We start from the raw sequence: 16633 nt of genomic DNA, 5'->3' as shown, positions 1-16633 counted from the left end.
AGTTTATGGATTAGAATACTGAAGTTAAAAGAAGTTAAGTAGGAGGAGCCAAGAAGGTGGAACAGCATGGAAGCTTTCGGTGTGTCTCCTGTCCATGAAATATAGCCAGGCCAACACTAAACCATCCTACACATCTAGAAAACTTATTGGAAGATTAAGACAACAATCTGCACAACCTGAACCACAGAATTCGGCAGAAAGAGAAAAAACTCATTTTTATTTTCAATTTTTATTAAAAATATCTGTCTTTAATTTTTATTACCATATTTTTTACTTTTGTGTAAATTTTGTCAAATTCTACTTCACTTCCATCATTTTAATTTAGTCTACTTCAGGGTACTCACCTTTTCAAATTTTCAAACAATTTCCTTTTTTTCTTTCCTTTTCTTTTTTTCTCTTTTTCATTTCTTTTCTTTTTCTTGAATGCAGAAAGATAAAAGCTTCATTTTTACTTTCAATTTCTTTTAAATATATTTTTATTTAAATTTTATTACTATATTTTTTGCTTTTATGTAATTTTTTTCAAATTCTATCTTACTCCCATCATTTTATTTTAGTCTACTACAGTGTATTCACTTTTTCAAATTTTCAAATGATTTCCTTTTTTTCTTTTCTTTTTTCTTTTTTATCTTTTTCATTTTTCTTTTTTCTTTATCTTTTTTTTCTCTTGTTCATTTCTTTTCTTTTTTCTTAAATACAGAAAATGAAAAAATTAATATTTATTTTTAATTTTTATTAAAAATATTTTTCTTTAATTTTTTCTACTATATTCTATACTTTTGTGTATATTTTTTTAAAGTTCTATTTTACCCACATCACCTATTTTAGTCTACTTTAGTGTATTCAGCTTTTCAAATTCTCAAACGATTTCCTTTTTTTTCTCCACCCCCCCCTTTTTTTTTCCCTTTAATCTGTCAAACCACTTTCAACACCCAGACTAAAACACACCTAGGATCTAGAATAATCTTTTCAATTTGTATCTGTGTGTGTTTTTTTAATTTTTAATTTCAATATTTTTTTTAATTTTAATTTTTTTATTTCAATATTTCTACCTCATTGATTCCTTTTATCCCTTCAAAATGGCAAAACGAAGGAATTCACCCCAAAAGAAAGAGCACGAAGAAACGACAGCCAGGGATTTAACCAACACAGATAGAAGCAAGATGTCTGAACCAGAATTTAGAATCGCGATAATAAGAATACTAGCTGGAGTTGAAAACAGATTAGAATCCCTTACTTCAGGGATAAAAGAAGTAAAAAAAATAGCCAGAATGATATTAAAAATGCTATAACTGAGCTGCAATCACGGATGGATGCAGCGGCGGCAAGGATGGATGAGGCAGAACAGAGAATCAGTGATAAAGAGAACAACTTAAAGAGAATAACGAAGAAGAAAAAAAGAGGGAGATTAAGACAAAGGAGCACTATTTAAGAATTAGAGATATCAGTGACTCATTAAAAAGGAACAACATCAGAATCATAGGGGTTCCAGAGGAGGAAGAGAGAGAAATAGGGGTAAAAGGGTTATGTGAGCAAACCATAGAGGAAAATTTTGCTAACCTGGAGAAAGACAGACATCAAAATCCAGGAAGCACAGGGGACTCACATTAGATTCAACAAAAACCAACGATCAACAAAGCATATCATAGTCAAATTCACAAAATACTCAGGCAAGGAGAGAATCATGAAAGCAGCAAGGGAAAAAAAGTCCCTAACCTACAAGGGAAGACAGATCAGGTTTGCAGCAGACGTATCCACAGAAACTTGGCAGGCCAGAAAGGAGTGGTGGTATATATTCAGTGTGCTGAATCAGAAAAATATGAAGCCAAGAATTCTTTATCCAGCAAGGCTGTCATTCAAAATAGAAGGAGAGAGAAAAAGTTTCCCAGACAAACAAAAATTAAAGGAGTTTATTAACACTAAACCAGCCCTGCAAGAAATTTTAAGAAGGAGTCTCTGAGGGGAGAGGAGAGAAAAGATGAATATATGTATATATATATCAATAGCAAACAATATATATCAAAAGCAACAAAAGATTAGAAAGGATCACAGAGCACCACCAGAAACTCCAACTCTACAAGTATCATAATGGCAATAAATTCGTATCTTTCAGTACTCACACTAAACGTCAATGGACTCAATGCTCCAATCAAAAGACATAGGGTAACAGAATGGATAAAAAAACAAGATACATCTATCTGCTCTTTACAAGAGACCCACGTTAGACCTAATGACACCTTCATATTGAAAGTAAGTGGATGGAGAACCATCTATCATGCTAATGGTCAACAAAAGAAAGCCAGAGTAGCCATACTTATGTTAGAAAATCTAGACTTTAAAATAAAGACTGTATCAAGAGATGAAGAAGGGCATTATATCATAATCAAGGGGTCTATAGACCAAGAAGACCTAACAATTGTAAACATTTATGTGCCAAATGTGAAAGAACCCAAATATATAAATCAATTAATCACAAACATAAAGAAACTCATCGACAGTAATACCATAATAGTAGGAGACTTCAACACTCCATTCACAGCAGTGGACAGATCATCTCATCCAAAAATCACCAAAGAAACAATGGCTTTGAATGACACATTGGACCAGATGGACTTAACAGATATATTCAAAACATTTCATCCTAAAGCAGCAGAATATACATTCTTCTCCAGTGCACATGAAACTTTCTCCAGAATAGACCATATACTGGGATACAAATCAGCCCTAAGTACAAAAAGATTGAGATCATACCGTGCATATTTTCAGACCACAAGACTATGAAACAAAATCAACCACAAGAAAAAATGTGGAAATGTAAGAAATACTTGGAGACTGAAGAACATCCTACTAAAGAATGAATAGACTAACCAAGATGTAAAAGAAGGCATTAAAAAGTACATGGAAGTCAATGAGAATGATAACACCACAACCCTAAACCTCTGGGATGCAGCAAAGGCGGTCATAAGAGGAAAGTATATAGCAATCCAGCCCTTCCTAAAGAAGGAAGAAAGATCTCAGATGCACAACCTAACCTTATGCCTTAAGGAGCTGGAAAAAGAACAGCAAATAAAACCCCAAATCAGAAGAAGACAGGAAGATTAGAGCAGAAATTAATGCTATTGAAACCAATAAAACAGTAGAACAGATCGATGAAACCAGAAGCTGGTTCTTTGAATGAATTAACAAAATTGATAAACCACTAGCCAGTTTGATCAAAAAGAAAAAGGAAAGGACCCAAATAAATAAATCAAGAATGAAGAGGAGAGATCACAACCAACACAACAGAAATTTAAAAAAATATATATTAAGACAATATTATGAGCAATTATATTCCAATTAAATTGGTAATCTGGAAGAAATGGATAAATTCCTAGAAACATATACACTACCAAAACAGAAACAGGAAGAAATAGAAAATTTGAACAGACCCATAACCAATAAGGAAATTGAATTAGTAATCAAAAATCTGCCAAAAAACAAGAGTCCAGGGCCAGATGGCTTTCCAGAGGAATTCTACCAAATATTTAAGGAAGCATTAACACCTATTCTCTTGAAGCTGTTCCAAAAAATAGAAATGGAAGGAAAACTTCCAAACTCTTTCTATGAAGCCAGCATTACCTTGATTCCAAAACCAGACAGAGACCCCACTGAAAAGTTGGACTATAGATCAATTTCCCTGATGAACATGGATGCAAAAATCCTCAACAAGATATTAGCCAACCGGATCCAACAATACATTAAAAAAATTATTCACTACCACCAAGTGGGATTTATACCTGGGTTGCAGGGCTGGTTCAATGCCTGCAAAACAATTGACGTGATTCATCACATTAATAAAAGAAAGGACAAGAACCATATGATCCTCTCAATAGATGCAGAGAAAGCATTTGACAAAATACAGCAACCTTTCTTGATAAAAACCCACAAGAAAGTAGGGATAGAAGCATCATACCTCGAGATCATAAAAGCCACATATGAACAACCCAATGCTAATATCATCCTCAATGGGGAAAAACTGAAATCTTTCCCCCTAAGGCCAGGAACAAGACAAGGATGTTCACTCTCACCACTGTTATTCAACATAGTATTAGAAGTCTTAGCCTCTGCAATCAGACGACACAAAGAAATAAAAGGCATCCAAATCGGCCAGGAAGAGGTCAAACTTTCACTCTTTGCCGATGACATGATACTCTATATGGAAAACCCAAAAGATTCCATCAAAAAACTGCTAGATCTGATCCATGAATTCAGCAAAGTTTCAGGATATAAAATCAATGAACAGAAATCAGTTGCATTCCTATACACCACCAATGAAGCAATAAAAAGAGAAATCAAGGAATCAATCCCATTTACAGTTGCACCAAAAACCATAAAATACCTAGGAATAAATCTAACCCAAGTGGTGAAAAGTCTATATGCTGAAAACTATAGAAAGCTTATGAAAGAAATTGAAGAAGACACTAAGAAAAGGAAAAAGATTCCATGCTCCTGGATAGGAAGAACAAATATTGTGAAAATGTTGATATTCCCCAAAGCAATCTACATATTGAATGCAATCCCTATCAAAGTAACACCAGCATTCTTCACAGAGCTAGAACAAATAATCCTAAAATTTGTATGGAACCACAAAGACCCCGAATAGCCAAAGCAATCTTAAAAAAGAAAACCAAAGCAGGAGGCATCACAATCCCAGACTTCAAGCTATACTACAAAGCCGTAATCCTCAAGACATTATGGTTCTGGCACAAGAACAGACACTCTGATGAATAGAACAGAATAGAGAACCCAGAAATGGACCCACACATGTATGGCAACTAATCTTTGACAAAGCAGGAAAGAATATCCAATGGAATAAAGACAGTCTCTTCAGCAAGTGGTGCTGGGAAAACTGGACAGCGACATGCAGAAGAATGAACCTGGACCACTTTCTTACACCATACACAAAAATAAACTCAAAATGGATGGAAGACCTCAATGTAATACAGGAAGCCATCAAAATCCTCGAGGAGAAAGCAGGCAACAACCTCTTTGGCCTCGGCTTCAGTAACTTCTTACTCAACACGTCTCTGGAGGCAAGGGAAACAAAAGCAAAAATGAACTACTGGGATCTCATCAAAATAAAAAGCTTCTGCAGAGCGAAGGAAAGAATCAGCAAAATTAAAAGGCAACTGACAGAATGGGAGAAGATATTTGCAAATGACATATCAGATAAAGGTTTAGTATCCAAAATCTACAAAGAACTTATCAAACTCAACACCCAAAAAACAAAGAATCCAATGAAGAAATGGGCAAAATACATGAATAGACACTTCTCCAAAGAAGACATCCAGATGGCCAGCCAACACATGAAAAAATGCTCCACATCACTCATCATCAGGGAAATACAAATCAAAACTACAATGAGATACCACCTTACACCTGTCAGAATGGCTAACATTAACTCAGACAAAAACTGATGTTGGTGAAGATGCAGAGAAAGAGGATCTCTTTTGCATTGTTGGTGGCAATGGAAGCTGGTGCAGCCACTCTGGAAAACAGTATGGGGGTTACTCAAAAAACTAAAAATAGAACTACCCTATGACCCAGCAATTGCACTACTAGGCATTTATCCACAGGATACAGGTGTGCTGTTTCGAAGGAACACATGCACCCCCATGTTTATAGCAGCATTATCAACAATAGCCAAGGTATGGAAAGAGCCTAAATATCCATCAATGGATGAATGGATAAAGAAGATGTGGTATATATATACAATGGAGTATTGGCAATCAAAAAGAATGAAATCTTGCCATTTGCAACTATGTGGATGGAACTGGAGGGTATTATGCTAAGTGAAATTTGTCAGTCAGAGAAAGACAAAAATCATATGACTTCACTCATATGATGACTTTAAGAGACAAAACAGATGAACATAAGGGAAGTTAAACAAAAATAATATAAAAACAAGGAGGGGGACAAAACAGAAGAGACTCATAAATATGGAGAACAAACTGAGTGTTGCTGAAGGGGTTGTGGGCAGGGGGATGGGCTAAATGGGTAAGAGGCATTAGGGAATCTACTCCTGAAATCATTGCTTCACTATATGCTAACTAATTTTGATGTAAATTTTAAAAAATAAAAAAATAAATTTAAAAAATTAAAAATAAATAAATGGGGGAAAAAAAAGAAATAATTACTATAAACACCCAGTACTCCACGTGGTGAAATTGTTGTAAATAAATAGTAGGTTCAAAAAAAGACTCAGGCAAATCTGAACTTATCCATGTAGCATGTAAACTCTCACCAGCATGGATTACAAATTCACAGATTACAAATTCACTTCTGAATTTTATAGAAAGGTACAGAATAAAAAAGAAGTGGGACAGCAGTAGGGATTGGGCTAATGGGAACTTGAAGAGGTAAACTAAAAAATAAAAGAACTTGAGGTATTTCTATAAATCAGTCCCCAAGAGGAGTGCCTGGTGGCTTAGTCATTTAAGTGTCCGATTCTTGGTTTTGGCTCAGGTGATGATCTCACGGTTCATGAGTTCCAACCCTGTATCCATTGGGCTCTGTGCTTACACTATGAAGCCTGCTTGCTATTCTCTCTGCCCCTCTCCTTTGGTCTCTGTCTCTTTCTCTCAAAATAAATAAATAAACTTAAAAAAAATAAAATGACCTTATATTCACCTTCAGACTATGACATTATTTTGCATTCAAAAAGAGATACTGACAGTACTATTTTAGAAACACACATTAAGAAGAAAATGAGTGCAGATTTGACAGACAACAGCTAGAAATGTTTGATATTCCAATTATTGTTACAAACAATAAAAATGACTTCATTCTGCCCCTGGAATTGTAACATCACAGCAGTGAAAATTTTATCTTTTCTCAGAGAATGTATATTTTCACATTACTAAAAGCTTATTTAAGAGAATATTTTTCATAGGGTTTCCAGTCTAATTTTACATCTCCAATTGTACCTTTTTTTTTTTTAATCCAAATGACTATCTCACATGCACAGTCTTTTTACCTTTACTCAGCCACATTAGAATGGGCCTTGGGGCTGGAACACTTATGAGATAAAGAGCCCAAATACCCTGTGCTTGAATGACCACCTTGTGTGGATATCTTTCTTGTTTCATGTTCATTGAGTATTCTTTTGTCTTTTCTTAAAGCACGTACGTTACATGATACCTGGTCACCCCCACTGTTACATCTGTCTTCCTTAGGGAGAGGACAGTGTTCCTTCCACTATGGCATGAAAAGGATATGCATAAGGAAATTCACAAAGAGGGGTGCCTGGTGGGTTCAGTCAGTTAAGCATCTGACTCTTTATTTCAACTCAGGTCATGATCTCACACTTTGTGAGATCAAGCCCCACGTCCGACTCTGCACTGACAGCACAGAGCCTGCTTGGGCTTTTCTTTCTTCCCCTCTCTGCCTCTCCTCTCCTCTGCTCTCTCTCTCTTTCTCTCTCTCTCAAAATAAATAAACATTTTTGAAAAAAAGAAAAAAATCACTATGAGAGATGTCCTGGCCCTGGGTAACCAACACCCACCTTTGAAACTGATCTTTTTCTGTCTGTTTTCTATGTTTAATAAAGCATTGCTGCACCCCCCCCCCCAAAAAAAAAAAGAAGTAAATTTACTCAAACTCACAAAGCTAGTGCCCGGCAGGGCTGGCATGCAAACTTAGATATCTCTAACTCCAAAGCTTAAATTAGTAAACTAAAATTCCATGTCCATCTTCATGACATCTTAAATAGATTTAAAAAAAATTATACAAGGTTAACGATCTCTTACAAAAAGCAACAACACTTTTTGATGTGTTCTTACTATATAATTTAATGCTAAATTCTACTTACTGGACTATAATTTTGCTTCCATTATCGTCCAAATGAGTATGCACACAATTTAATCAATCTCCACATCATTATGAACAAAAAGTAACTAGAATACCCAAATCCAACATTAGGATCCTTTGCTGCTTGAAAAAGATTAGCGCTGGATCCCTGCCTAGGTAATGTTAGGGGCTACCATTCAATCAAGAATGGTAGCTACACTTCTTGTGAGCATAGGATAATGTACAGAGAAGTTGAATCACTATGTTGTACACCTGAAAATACTATAACATTATGTGTCAACCATACTCAAATAAAAAAATTATAAAAAAATAATGTAGTTTCTAAGTACATACTGGGCCTCAAGGCCATTGTTCTTACCCTGATACAAGTAAAAATAAAATAGATATTATTTATGGTCTCAAGAAATTTATAAATTATAATCATAGGATTATAAATTCCATACTAGCAGATAATTTAAACAATGGAAACTAGCCAGCCCTTAATCAAAGTCTGGCCTCTTTCTGCTGGATGGTAGTGGGTGTATTAGGGCTGGGGTAATAAGGGGAAACAAAAGGACAGACTTCACTTTAGGGTTTGCTAACAAAGGGCTGCAGAATTTTATATGAACTAGGTTCCTGTCTGCATTGCACCAAGTGTAATCTAACTCCAAAGTTTAATATAATAATTATTACTTATTAAGGTTTTTTATGGGCCAGGCATTATACTAAGCCCTTTACATCCTTATCTTTTTTTCACATGCTTATCTTATTTTGTTTCCACAAGTGTTATGAGGCAGCTGCTATTATTTTCACTCCATATTCACAGATGAAGGAACTAATGCTCAAATGGATTAGAAACTTTCTTCAAAGTACACACTTGCCCAAGATTTGTATGAGTGAAAAACACCACTTAAATACTAAGCATGATGAATAACAAAATAATGCACTACCACACTTGCTATCTCATACTAATTATACTGTCAACTTAATGATGGCTCTTTGAGTGAAGAGATGTTTCATATATTTTGTATCATTCTTACTTCCAAAGCTTGGCCTAAAGTAAGAGCAATAAAACCATTGATTGTTTCAAAGGTTTTATACACAGGGTAGATTTTTCTAGATAATCCCTTTAATCCTTTCCCACTCTGAAGTTCTGTGATAATGAAACAAACATGGCACAAGTAGTAAAGCCATTATGGAACTTTAAGACTTGATAAGAAAGAGTTACAGTGAAGAAGCTGTTATTCATATGAACCCAGTGCCTTTATATATATAAAAAGTTCTCCATTTAAAACTGTCACATATTTGAACAAATAAAGTGTGAAGTTAAGAACATTCCGAAGTGCTTCCACAAAAGTGTCAGTGACTTGTGGCCATAGGTAGGTACAGGAAATTAGTGCAAAGGGGGAAATAGGGTAACAGGTATTTTAGACTGTTCTGGCTGCTTTGGGAATGCCATTAAAGCAAAAACTTTCCTTGACACAAATCACATTGTTATAATCAAATATCAAAGCTAAATATTTGTGACAAGTGCGAGTTTAACATATGTGGATCTTATGTTCCAAAATAATTCAGACTAAGTTTGCACTAAGAATTTAACAATAAACTATAACAATAAACTATCAATCTATTCCAGCCTCTGCTTCCCTGCTTCAACCACTTATCATTATCAAGCTCAGCACAAAGAGATTTCAATCTTCTTTAGGGGAATTTTATTAGAATAAAGGAAATTTGGCATATGAAGAGGTATTTTATAGTTAGCAAAAATGTTCTCTAACTCACCATCTCTTTATGCAACAAATTCTGGCCGTAAGGAAACTTAATTACACAAATGACGGCTTCTTCCTAACGCCACACTTCCTGCAAATGCTACAGGGCTTCTAATTCTGGTCAGACAGATTCTCCAGGCAGCCTTCCCATATAAGGATAAGCAAAAACACAGAAATCCTCCAACAGGCTAATGTAAAGTCACAGGGAAGGCATATGAAAACCAAATATGGTAGCTAAATTCTCCAGCTCACAACAGATACTTAAAAAAAAAAAAAGGCTGTAACCACCAACTCCAAACTATCAGTACTTGAATCATAAAAAATTAAATAATCTGTTCTTATTACTGTAGCAGAGGACAAATATGAGCCAATATACTGGGTACTACATTAGCTCCATCTTTTTATTCTTTTCCTTTTCAACTATAAGAAAAGCTACTGTGAAATGTGCTGCCAACATGGACACATTCAACAACAGCATCTGAAGAAATAAATTAATTAAATCTGTCCCTGTACAGAAGCTAATGTAGATTTCTGAAGTATCTCATGTGAATAGCTTCTGCCCCATTGTAGGGGAAGTCACTGTATTGCACTATGACCGAGAAAAATATCCATGTAAGTGACATCCTTTGGTACTAAGGATAAGTCCTGAGGAAATCCTTTTCCTCACTTGAACTCCAGGATAGAACAACATCTTGAGATCTGGTCCATGGCCATAAAGAAAAGATAATTTCCCCTTTGCCCTACCAAAACCACTACAGCAGTAATAGCAACAGTTAAGATACTGTCTGTCCAGTGATCATAGAATTTCAATTAGAATTATCACATGCCTTTACAATTTTGAAGGCTGGTTAATTCAATGAAAGTCAAATAAAATTAGAAGCATTTTGAGAGTGTGCATCAAGATCCATGGAAACATTCATGTGTCTTGATCCAGTAATATCACTTCTGAATTCCTAGTTTAAGTAAATAATGCAAAAGAGGATAGAACTTGTGCCTAAAGAGTTTATGCAATGTTTTGGTGTGTTTTTATTGTTGTTGTCATTTATTTATTTTTTTAGCAGTGGAAGATTAAAAATTGCCTGCATCAAACTATTTGGACTTGGTTAAGTAAACAATGATGTGATCATTCAAAAGATTGCTGAGTACAATTGAAACTGACCACTGTATGATTATGTAGCAACAAGGAAAAACATTTATGATATAAACAGTGAAAAAAGAAGTCTAGAGAATCATGTATTTGCTATGAATCCAACTTGTGAAAAGGAAAACTGTGTTTTTTTTTTAAATCAGATAGGAATTCAAACACAATTATTATTACGTCTTATACAGATAGTAGGAGTGCTATCTCTTTACAACTTGCTCAGGAGACTAATTGAGTGGTGTTAGGATCATGAGATTATGGGGATTCCCTTGCCAAACTTTTTTAGTGGTGTTATAATGCTTCACACACGTTAAAAAATATTTCAAAAATCAATTTATGTATATAGAGCTCTTAATAAAGGCAGAATAGTATAATGCAAAGACAATAGATTATGGAACTTGTGGCAAACACACTGTCATGGGGCTCCATTATCCTTACCTCCTAGGATTCACTCCCTTGTATAATCCCTTCCCCCGGAGTATGGAAATGAACTGTTTCTTGCTTCCAATTAACAGAATATGGCAAACGTGATGGAATGTAACTCTAGTGATGATACTGTAAGGCTTGACCTTTCTTGCTAACCCACACTAGAGTTTCTCTCTCCTTTGTTACATATGAAAAAGCAAGCTGTCATGAGTACTCCAGTCTCAAGGAAATTAATTCTGCCATCAACCATGAGCTTGAAAGTAGATTCTACCACAGTGGAGCCTCTAGATGACAAACCAGTCCTGGTTGACACTTTGATTTAGGCCTTGTAGAGAACCCAGCTAAATTATACCAGATTACTCAATGCACTGACACTGTGATATAGTAAATGTGTACTGTTTTTAGCTACTAAAATGATAGTACTTTGTTACATAGCATAGAAAATTAATACAAAACCTGACTGACTTGGGTTTGAATTTGTATCCTACATTTCTTATCTGTGTGACTAAGTAAATTAATTAAATTTTCTGAGTCTCAAATTCCTCACTTATGAGGTGAGAGTAATAGCATTCACTTCCAAGAATGATTATAGAAACAAATATAGATGAGAGAAGCAATGTACCTCTCATACTGCCTACAATAAAATAGTCTGGATTGTAAACTATAAGCTCTTTCATGGATGGAACCTTGTCTATCTTGCTCATCATGTTATCCAGTACCCATTATCATATCTTACCTATAGCAGGTGTTCTATAAATGTGTTACAAGTGAGAAAATAAATAAATAAATAAATAAATAAATAAATAAATAAATAAATGTAAACTCTCAGGGAATGGTAGCTACCTATTTTAAATATTCGTAAAGAACCCTTGTTCTCAAGTTATTAAAAACAATGAATTACACCATAGTACATCAATCCTATTAGAATACAGTCCTTCCAGAGCTGTTTAGTAAGGGAATGCAGATGAAGAGCCAGGCTCTAGAATCAAACTTAAGAATATTGTATTTGCACCATTCAATGTAACTTTTTGATAAGCAGCTATCAATATCAATAGAAATTGCACATGAGGATGATAAATAGGTGTTTAAAGCAAATAGTGTAGTCACTAGGTAGTCACTACCAGACAAATGCTTTGTAAAGTGCTGGGATGACACCTCAACATTCAAAACATCTAATGACTTCCCTCACTCATTTGCTGGGGCGCTGAGAAGCAAGATGGGCTGTTAAGCACACACACCCAGCAAATGTTTGAGGGGCCACTCAGACTTTAAAATTCTTCCTAAAAAAAAACCTTAAAAAGATGAAACTGTTCACTGCATCACAGTAAAATTCCAGAAGTGTTGTGTTTAGAAAAAGTGTCAATCAAAGTAAGAAATTTTATCTGATAATATCCATAAAAATGTGCTTCTAATGTAAGAGAGTCTAATAGAAAATTGTCTGATGGTTATATATTGCCAAACAATACATTTCTTGAGTCTTAGAGTAAATTTTCATTCAAAACATCCTGCCAGGGATGCATGGCTGATGCAGTGGGTAGAGCATGTGACTCCTGATATTGGGGTCATGAGTTCAAGCCCCATGTTGGGCAGAGAGCTTACTTAGAAAAAAAATCCTGCCAAATTATAAAACTGCTCTTTTTCTTATATTGGTTACTTTATCTGGTATCTATTAAACTGCTCCAAATGTGAAATAATTACCACTCCCAAACGACAGATAAATCTGAAGCAGTAGAAAAAATTCCAAAGTTAAGTCAATTTGAACCACAAACCATATACCCATGACACTCAGCTAGTGTTCACTATAAAAGTCCACCAACATTTAATTCCTTTAAAAGGGGAAGGCCATGGGGCGCCTGGGTGGCTCAGTTGGTTAGGCGACTGACTTTGGTTCAAGTCATGATCTCACAGTTCGTGATCTCGAGCCCCACATCAGGCTCTGTGCTGACAGCTTAGAGCCTGGAGCCTACTTCAGATTCTGTGTCTTCCTTCTCTCTATCCCTCCCCTGCTCACGCTCTGTGTCTCTCTGTCTCTCAATAATAAATAAATGTTTAAATTTTTTTTTAAAAAGGAAGAAGACCAAAAAAAATGTGAAACAATGAGTAAGGAAGTCATTGAATTAATCTCTGTAAGTCCCCCAAAATCATTCTATGAAGAAGACCAATAATACTGCCAAATAAAAAGACACATGCAAATTCTCATGAATGCAATTCCTAATAACTCTAGATTGAAAGAAAATGATTTCTCCACTTCCCTGTACCTTTCCAAAGGTAAAGGTAACTGCTTTTGCATATGTACTACTGCATTTTCAATCAGGTAAAACATCTCTTTGCTGTGACCAAATTCTGTCTCAGTACAGTAAGAATATTTTAAGGCAATGGCTTTTTCAAACTAGAGAGTAGTATTGCGGTGACAGCAGAAAGAAAAGGAACAAAATATAATGATTTAGGAAGGTTTGGTCTATTGCTAATGACATTCAAATAAGAGAATATCTCCATTGTCCACCATCAAATGTGGGAAAAAAACACATTATTTTTGCATGTTGTTCAAATTCATGGAAATGGTACAAAATGTCCCATATAACTTACTCAAATTCAATCTATTTACCCTTAAAAATTACCATTCTATTAAATGCATGATAATAGGAGATAGCAAATCTTTGTACACACACAATATCTGAGTGGTTTTCACAAATAATTCTATCATACTTTTAGATCACAGAGTCAGCTATCAAAACAATGAAAATTTTGTATAATTAAACAGCCTGGTTTATTAATGTAATATAATCAGACAAATAGGCCTGACTTTATTTTTTTTACACACTGAAAAAAAATACAGCCACCCTCAGTTACAGTCTAATCAAGGTAAAGAATATTTTACTTTATTTTATTTTATTTTATTTTATTTTATTTTATTTTATTTGAGAGAGAGAGATAGAGCACTCAAGTGGGGTGGAGCAGCAGAGGGAGAGAGACAATTAAAAAATTCTTTTTAATGTTTATTTATTTTTGAGAGAGAGAGAGAGACAGTGTGAGCATAGGAGGGGCAGAGAGAGAGGGAGACACAGAATCCAAAGCAGGCTCCATGCTCTGAGCTGTCAGCATAGAGCCTGATGTAAGGCTCAAACCGTGAGATCATGACCTGAGCCAAAGTCAGAGGCTTAACCAACTGAACCATCCAGGCACCCCAGGAGAGAGAGAGAGAAGCTTAAGCAGGCTCCATGCTGAGCCTGCTGACTCAATCCCATGACTCTGGGATCACGACCTGAGCTGAAATCAGGAGTCAGATGCTAAACCAACTGAGTCACCCAGGTGCCCCAAGGTCAAGGATTTTAAGTAGTGTTACACAAACATATGATTATTTCAATATATATTTTTTGCCTTTTTAAAGGAATTTTCAACTATCTTTACAAAGAAATGTATATTATTAAATGTTGTTTAAAAATCTAAAAGTTGCTTATATGACTATTTATTTAAGTTCTCCAGGCTCAGTTGGTAGGCAATTCTTTGTCCAATTACCTTCCATACATGTAAAAAGTATGTCCTTGGTCACCCTCTCTGGATCTTCCTGGGAAAATAACTGCTAACCAAATACAGAGATAAGTAAAGAATCCTGAGGGCACCTGAGTGGCTTAGTTGGTTGAGTGTCTGACTTCAGCTCAGGTCATGATCTCGCTGTTCATGGGTTCGAGCCCCACATTGGGCTCTCTGCTGTCAGCAAGAAGCCTGCTTTGGATCCTCTGTCCCCCTCTCTCTCTGCTCCACCTCGCTCACATGCACATGCTTTCTCTCTCTCAAAAATAAATAAACATTAAAAAAATCTTAGGAAAAAAGTCCTGAAAGGGATTTCCAGTAAGAGAAAAGAAATACTCAACCTACAAGGAAGACAAATAAGTTTAGAAGGAGATCTCAACACAGAAACCTGGCAGGCCAGAAGGGAGTGGCATTATATATTCAATATGCTGAATGGGAAAATATGCAGCCAAGAATACTTTATCCAGCAAGGTTGTCATTCAGAAAAGAAGGACAGATAATGAATTTCCCAGGGAGTTGGTGACCACTAAACCAGTCCTGCAAGAAATATTAAAGCGGACTCTTTGAGTGGGAAAAAAAGACCAAAAGCAACAAAGACTAGAGAGAAACAGAGAAAAATCTCCAGGAACAGCGAATTTACAGGTAATACAATGGCACTTAATTCTTATCCATTAATAATTATCGACGTAAATGGAATAAATGCCCCAAATACATAGGATATCAGCATGGATTTAAAAAAAAACAAGACTCATATATATGCTGCTTATAAGAGACTCATTTTGGACCTAAAGTTACCTCCAGATTGAAAGTCAGGGGATGGAGAATCATCTACCATGCTAATGGATGCCAAAAAAATGTGAGACAGGAAACCACCAAAATGCTAGAGGAGAACACAGGCAGCAACCTCTTTGACCTCTGCTGTAGCAAGTTCCTACTAACATGTCTCTTGAGGCAAGGGAAACAAATGCAAAAATGAACTATTGGGAAACTTTGACAAGATGAACAGCTTCAGCACAGCACAGGAAACAATCAACAAAACAAAAGGCCACCTCTGGGATGGGAGAAGATATTTGCAAATGACATATTAGATAAAGGATTAGTATCCACATTCTATAAAGAAGTTATCAAAAAAGTTATGCACACCCAAAAAATATAAGTAATCCAGATAAGAAATGGGCAGAAGACAAGAGTAGACATTTTTCCAAAGACATAGATTGCTAACAGACACTTGAAAAGATGCTCAACATCACTCATCATCAGGGAATAGGAATCAAAACCATGAGATACTACATCGCACTTTTCCGAATGGCTAACATCAATAACACAGGTAACAACAGACGTTGGCAAGGATTTGGAGAAAGGGGAACACTTTTGCACTGTTGGTGGGAATGCAAACTGATGTAGCCACTCTGGAAAACAGGATGGTGGTTCCTCAGAAAGTTGAAGATAGAACTACCCTACAGCCCAGCAATTGCACTACTAGGCATTTACACAAAGGATACAAAAAGATACAAAAACATTGATTTGAAGGGGTATATGTACCCCAACGTTTATAGCAGCAGCATGAAAAATAGGCAAATTACAAAAAGAACCCAAATATCCATTGACTGATGAATGGATAAAGAAGATGTGGGGTGTGTGTGTGTGTGTGTGTGTATGTGTGTGTATAGTAATATTATTCAGCCTTAAAAAAGAATGAAATCCTGAAATTTGCATTAATATGGATAGGGTAGAGAGTATAATGCTAAATGAAATAAATCAGTCAGAGAAAGACAAATACCATATGATTTCACTCACATGTGTCATTTAAGAAACAAAACAGATGAACATAGGGGAAGGGGGGAAAAGAGAGAGTGAAGCAAACCATAAGAGACTCTTAACTATAGAGAACAGAGGGTTGATGTGGAGGGGATGGGTGGGGGGATGGGCTAAAGGGTGA

At 35.6% G+C, this 16633-nt stretch overlaps 1 protein-coding gene across 2 annotated transcripts in view; it reads right to left on the bottom strand.

The window, feature by feature from the left end:
- The window catches only part of SH3BGRL (SH3 domain binding glutamate rich protein like), a 111480-nt gene that overhangs the window by 29773 nt on the left and 65074 nt on the right, over positions 1-16633 (bottom strand). The window contains exon 1 of one of the 2 annotated variants that reach the window (XM_058714771.1): positions 9610-9692. The exons of the other annotated variant lie outside the window; for it this stretch is intronic. Within the exon in view, the coding sequence (XP_058570754.1) occupies positions 9610-9612 (3 nt within the window). The 5' untranslated portion in view covers positions 9613-9692. Of the gene's footprint in view, positions 1-9609; positions 9693-16633 lie in introns of those variants that run through there. 2 annotated transcript variants of the gene reach the window in all.

This window comes from Neofelis nebulosa, chromosome X, assembly GCF_028018385.1.
Source record: "Neofelis nebulosa isolate mNeoNeb1 chromosome X, mNeoNeb1.pri, whole genome shotgun sequence".
Classification (NCBI taxonomy): Eukaryota; Metazoa; Chordata; class Mammalia; order Carnivora; family Felidae; genus Neofelis; species Neofelis nebulosa.
Note: the sequence above shows the minus strand (reverse complement) of the source record. Positions and strands in the feature narration are given on the sequence as shown.